This window comes from Labrus bergylta, chromosome 16, assembly GCF_963930695.1.
Source record: "Labrus bergylta chromosome 16, fLabBer1.1, whole genome shotgun sequence".
Lineage (NCBI taxonomy): Eukaryota > Metazoa > Chordata > Actinopteri > Labriformes > Labridae > Labrus > Labrus bergylta.
In genome coordinates, this window is record NC_089210.1 from 15,289,636 (window position 1) to 15,296,528 (window position 6,893).

At 43.2% G+C, this 6,893-nt stretch overlaps 1 protein-coding gene across 15 annotated transcripts in view; it reads right to left on the reverse strand.

The window, feature by feature from the left end:
- Window positions 1-2,387: 2,387 nt before the first annotated feature.
- Window positions 2,388-6,893, reverse strand: part of rbfox1 (RNA binding fox-1 homolog 1) — a 102,745-nt gene continuing 98,239 nt past the window's right edge. For 6 of the 15 annotated variants that reach the window (XM_065964718.1, XM_065964723.1, XM_065964727.1 and 3 more), the window contains one exon: window positions 2,388-5,803. In XM_065964718.1, the coding sequence (XP_065820790.1) occupies window positions 5,681-5,803 (123 nt within the window). In that variant the 3' untranslated portion in view covers window positions 2,388-5,680. Of the gene's footprint in view, window positions 5,821-6,893 lie in introns of all 15 variants that reach the window. The other 9 variants (XR_010668876.1, XM_065964720.1, XM_065964722.1 and 6 more) reach the window with 5 other exon arrangements.

The window sequence follows — 6,893 nt, forward strand, 5'->3', positions numbered from 1 at the left end:
TCGGATTTTTGATATGTTCTTTAAATGGTAAAATGCTGTTCTGGTAAGGTTGGAGCTGTGATTGTCAAAGCTAAGGTCAGAATCCAAAATAATGCCAAGATTTCTGGCCTGCTCACTGTGTTTTATTGATATGGATTTGAGGTGAAGATGGATGTGCTGTCTCTGATTTTTAGGACCAATGGTGAGTATTTCTGTCTTGTCTGTGTTTAGTTTGAGAAAGTTTCTGGACATCCAGGAGTTGATATCTTTAATGCAGTCTGTTAGTTTGTTTATAGGACTGAGATCCTCAGATGAGAGCGAGATGTACAGCTGTGTGTCGTCAGCGTATTAGTGGTGAGATATGTTGTGTTTCTGGATGATTGTACCGAGCGGAAGCATGTATAGATTAAAAAGTAATGGCCCAAGGACTGACCCTTGTGGGACCCCAGAGATAATTTCTTTAGATTTACAATAATAACTAATGTTCTGGGGGCCCGTGGGCCACGGTTGATGATCACCGCTTGGAGAAAGGAGAGCATTTTAGTGTTTCAGTCCACAGATGAGTGGAAGTAAAAAAACTTGTCATGCACTTTTTTCTTCTCGTCGCTGCAGAATGAATAATCAAACTGAACGATATCAGTGAGCCGCTCTGCATTCATTATTGATCAGCTGCTTCTGCAGCAGCAGACATAATTACCTTCTGTAATGTGAACCCTTCATCACATTTAAACATTTATATAGCTTATCTTTGTGTGCACCCCCACCAACCCCATCCCCCAGGCTACCTCTTTCTAATTATACCAATCAGAGCGAGCTGCAGAGTAATTCCTCTCTCTGATGACTGATGCACATTTCAGCTGCTCCCTCAGAGTGCCACTTCTGCACTGACAGCGCATGAGTAACGGCTTGTTTCTGCACTTCACGCTGCAGGTAGTCAAAAACCCTGGATCTTCGTTTGTCAATGAAGCTGACGTGAAGATACGTTTGTTAATGAAGCTCGTTGAAGTCATGAGTCAAACTGTTCATGACTGAAACAAATTTAAAAAAATATATTCAAAATATTTACGTCATCTAAAACTAAACTTTAAAGATTGTGTCTCATTTAAAATAACCACTTCTATCCTTTAAATAGCTTAAAGCAGTGTTTCCAAAAGTCGGGGTCGGGACCCCCGGGGGGTCGTTTAGGATCATTAAGTGAAATAACAGCAGCATGCAGGTTCCCCCCAGTGATGACAAAAGTCCATCCTTTCCGTCTTCTGTCTGCTCCATTTTTCAGGAAATGTGTGCTCAAACAGGCTGTTTGGAGATTTTCCCTTCATGACATCACAAAGGACAGTAGCCCCTCCCCTAGGTGGGTGACACTCCCACAGCTAGGTGTTTGTTCAGCCCTCTGAGTCTGCCTTCTGACCCTAAACAATTGGCCTTGAGTCAGGCTACGCCCCCTGATTGTTTTTGGGGGATCGGGTCTTAAATGGTCTGATGTGCAGCCAGTTGAACTTTCATTGTACAGAAAGAACCTGTATCCCAGAGTATCAAACACCTTCAGACGGTCGTCATGGTGACGCTTCCCTCTCTGCTCACTCTCTTAGGTTGCTGCAGGTATTCTCATTGTGACCTGTAACGATCTGTGGGCTGGCCGGGTCAACGGAGAAATCAGCACAGTGTTCTGTTGATTTATGACACTCATGGATCGACTCCCTCCTTACCTGACGATGACGATTCTCCTGTGTCTAAACATCTCAAGCGGTCGGGACTGACTGGGAAAGACTGATTTTAATGCCGCTGCAGCAGTTATGTGGAACAACTTTCACATTGACGGATAAGCTCCCCTCTCTGGTTTCATATGGTGTGTTTAAAGATAGAGTGACCAAATGACTTTTAAAAGGAAAGTGCAGCTCTTTTAAATGTGAAATCATTGAAATTTACGTCTTTTAGAGGTATGAGGTGTTTCAGTCTCTGTGTCTTTATTTTTAACTGTTCATATCAGTCCTGTTACTTGTGTGGCTGCAGGGCATTCCTTATAAAGAGCGCTTGGTCTCAGCAAGTCCTCTCTGCTAAAATAGAAGATCAATAATGAAGTAATAATAATCCTCCTGTAGGAGGCAGCCCAACGTGGAGTCAGACATTTATGACTCCTGGTCATTGCGGTTCTGATTCGATCAGGAGCGGTGAAACAATTGTAGTGACACACTGGATGATATTTTGAACAAGTAATCCGTTGTGATAAGCCTCGAATCAGGCCACGCCCCCCTGTTTGTTAAGAGGCCTAGTGTAATGGTCTTGTGTGCAGCCGTCCTAATGGGCCTCGCACTGGGCACCACAAAGAGGTTCAAAGGTAAGAAAACATCGAGCTCATTGTTGGTTTTCTGTGAGCTGACAAGAAGAAAATTACACAAAGGAACACGGCATACAGAGGATTGTTTAATAGACAGAGGATGAGCGTAAAATCAGGCCACGCCCCCTTAATTGTAAATGGGGGGGTTTGGTGGTCGAGTATGAAATGGTCTTGTGTGCAGCTGTCCTGTTGGGCCTCACACGGGGAACCACATAGGGGGTCAGAGATCAGAAAACATCGAGCTCATCGTTGGTCTTCTGTGATTGACAAGAAGAAAAATACACAAAAAGAGCAACACGCCACACGGAGGATTGCGTTGTTAATATGTTGATCAAAGAAAACTTTATTGATGATTATTGATTAGTGGAAGAACCAGAGAACATGCACGTACAACGAGCCTGAACCACGACACACCGACTGAAGCAGAGCTCGTATAAAGTGTCAGACATTCAGTGAAGAGAGGACACACGCACGCAGGCAGGCACGCACGCACGCACGCACACACACACACACACACACACACACAGATGATGCAGCTGACCGTGTGTCCTTTGTAATCCGTGATAAATAAAAACTGATTGGGTGGGAGTGGTTGTAAACAGAATCTGGCAGCAGAGGAACGCAGCTCGTGGGCGGAGCTTCTGCTGCCATGTAGCGTCTTTAAAACACGCTACAGATTTATTCCAGTAACTTCTATTTACAGCACAGATGAGCCTGTTAGCGGGTATGTCTCTCATATCCGTGACATGGCGTTGTGAAGGTTAAAAAAAGAACAGAGGAGGTCACGTTAAGAATGACACGAAGTCATAACAGTGACATCTGCAGCACTGATATGTCTCCGTACATGTGTGAAAATACAGGTTAGCATGTGCTAAACGTCCCAGCTGACAGTCAGAGATGACGATAAATGAGATTATGTACAAAGTGGCGAACGTGATGACGAATAAAAACCCGAAAATGACAATTCATAGAAAACGAGACATGTGTCCCGACCCGCTCGTCTACTCGACTAAATCTAAAACATCTCAACATTATTGTGTTTTTATTTTATATAAGAGAACATCTTCACTGCACAAGTCAAAGATCATACATGTTTGGATTATTATTATACTTTAGCCCCGCCCCCTTACATTTGAAGTAAAAACAAACGGAACAAAAAGAGAACAGACGCAGCCGCAGCCTCGACCGCTCTTATAGATATATATATATTTTAAATCTCTCCTGTCATATAAAAATCATCATTTATAAGTTCATATAAAAAACATCTACGCCTGCATGGCCAACGCCGCTCAGTACGGAAGAGGATTAGTGCCAAAAAACGTGTCTCACGAGTACGCCAGATTCTCGGGTCACGTATTTATCTCACAATGAATCCAATGAGGTCACGTCATAGTTAGCATAAAATGTTTGAACTGTTTAGTTGCCGTGGTAACCTTTGTTGTTTTTCTCGCTCGTTGTGACATGTTTTGTTTTATCTTTCCGCAGAATCGTGACCGTACGCAGAACCTTTGGCTTTAAGTGATGAAAGAGAAAAACCTCGTCGATCGTTAAATCTGCAGCTGGAAGAATAAACGGACGTTATTCTCTACGGAAGCCCAGAGCAGCTATGACATCCAAGAAAAGTTCTTGTCTCGACGAGATTGTGACGTCATCGATCTATGGAAAAGCAGCCGGGCCGTAATTGGAGGAAAGATTTTAGTTTTTGCATTCAATGACTTCAATGAAACTGTGGAAGCCCAGAGAGGCAAGTGAGAAAAAAAACTGTCTTTCTATAAACAACAGACACGAGGTAGAAACCACAGACTGTACGGTCTCCATGCTGGAAATGCTGTCTCAGCCTAACGACAGGCTGAGAGCTGGATCTGAGGAGGGTTTTAAACCTCCTGACAAAACGTTACACCGTGCCCACCTGTCAATCAGGTCAGCTACACGCCTTATTGTGAATAACTCTTATCCTTCATCAAATCAAAACTGATGAGTCATCAAAACATTCACCCCAGCCCGTACAGTGTATGTTGATCAAGACATGAGCTAATCAGACCTATTTGGTTTTTTGAACCAGACTGTAAACATGTTAATCTCTGCTGTAAAAACAGGCTTTTTAGAATGGGTGTGTATGTGACTTCCTGTGCTTCTTCAGCCAGCCTCTAGTGGACACTCCAGGAACTGCAGGATTTTACACTTCAGCATTAGCTTCATTTTTCAACAGAGGAGGTTACTGCTTGGTAAAAACATATATTTCATGTAAACATTAAAAATGTTTACAGCAGTGGAGAAATTAAAACTCACAAACACCTTTAATTTTTATACATACGAGTTAGCAGTGCAGAGAAGCCTCTAGTGGACTGAAGGAGTATTACAACAACAATAACAGGTTTTATCATTTAGAACTGACGTAAAGATTATGTGATGTTTTTTTTTTTTAACCTGTCAAACCTTGATCTACTATGGAAGCCTTTGAAGGACATTAAAATGAACAAAACTATTAAAATAAGTTCATCATCATCATCGCCGTGATAGTTTAAATAAATCATACGAGGAGGACATTTGATTCCTGCAGCTATCCACTGTCCTGTCACTAAAAATAAAAAATAACAATAAACCGAAAATAAAGATCAGGACGAGTTTTTTGTCTCGCTCTCCTCTCGGGGCTTCCGTACATCGCAGATGCTTCGGGGGGCTTCATCTCAGGGACAGACTTCTCCTTAATTATTATCATCAAGTGATGAATATGTTTCAGTATAAAATGTTTGATGTCTCCGTTACTAAAGAAGGGATAAAAACAGAAACATCATGGCTGCTCTGAGCTTCTTTAGTATTCAGACCGTCTTTGTCGTCGCTGCTTCTTCTCTTTTCCTGAAGAAACTAAAAAACTGAAGATGGTTCTGAGAGAAGGAGCCAAAGGAAGCTGAGAGAAGTAAAAGGACAACACTTGACTACCATAGTCACTGAAACACTCTTACAAAACATAAAAACCCTAAAGAGTGACTAGGATCTATGTGACAGGGATCTATACAAGCCCTAACGATCTGATAAATATTCACGTTGTGTCTACGCGCTGCTCTAGCAGCTCTCTAGGAGGACAGCTGATCATCTAAACTTTATCTGTAGAAATTAAAAACCCACAATATCAAAATACACAGCACAAAATATCTGAGGTATAAGATGAAAAATATCAGCTGTCATTGATTCTTTTTTTTGTTTCTCTCGGAGGAGACTGAAGTGATGCACAAACTGCACGTATTGCAAAACCCAGGCCACAGTAACATCTCCCTCGCTCACTCGCTCACACACGCGCGCTCACACACACTTTCTGTCCGTCCCGTTGGAAGCTTGAGTAAAGGTGGAGGGAAGGGGGCGGGGCTGCTAATAGGGGGCGAAGCGGCTGTAGCCCCCCCGGTATATACTGGCCTGCAGAGAGGACAGCACCAGCCCCACGTCGTCCGCATGACTCCGGGTTTTAGCGTCTGTCAGCGGGGCGAATGCATTCTGCAACAGACACAGGGACATGCACACACACACATATTCAGAGAGACACACACACACACACACACACACACACATATATTCAGAGAAACACACACACACACACACACACACACACACACACACACACACACACACACACACACACACACACACACACACACACACCTCATTAGCCCCATCAGTCCTGCACAACCTACACCCAGATATTTACGTTACGTTACCGTCCTTGCAGAGGAAACAGGATGATGAACTGACCAATGAGAGAGCGTCATGCAGCGAGTGCAGCGTCACGCCTCATGCCGGGGGAACATGCAGACAGCTACGTGAGAGAGATTCAGTCAATACAAGCGTGAAAACATGGACCACAAGATGAAAACTAAACAAGTCAACACACACCTGTCTTAAAGTCTTTCTATGTGATTTTTCACACTTAAATATAATAGAAATCAAGTCTATCCTCTGAAAATCACTATGTTAGTCCCACTGTCTGTGATGCTTTCAGAGTTTTCTGAGTCCTATCTTCAGTTTGTTTACATCGCCGGGACGGCCAGCCGACTCATCCCCTCGTGTATAAAACTTAAAGTCTAGTCTAAAGGGACTAGAGAAAAGAAGAACATACTGTACTCACTGCTTAACTGTGTTTCTAGATCACGCTCATTTCAGGTAAATGTACATGCAGTGTGAAGATACGAGCATAATAAAGATCACTAGCATTAGCATGCTAACACAACAATGCAGCGCGAGTTGTTTTGGTTTCATGCTGGTGCTCAAGGGCGACATCTGCTGGATCAAAAAATCACATATAAAGCCTTTAAAGCTGCATTCTTCTAACGGCCAGCAGGGGGCAACACTGCTAAAGTTACTAACATGAGTCCTGTTCAGAAAGCCATTTCTAGCTGAAATATTTACGCCCGTGACGTTTATCCTTCAGTCTGAATGTCGTGGAGGCGTAATGGGGGGATGAAGTGACCCCCCCCACCCCCCACATACAAAGGTGTGATGACGGCGAGGCTTCATTACGGGTCACGCTTCATTAAGCAGTCTGAAAAGGGCTTCAGTGGTACACAGGTGGTCTTCAAAAGAATTTCTC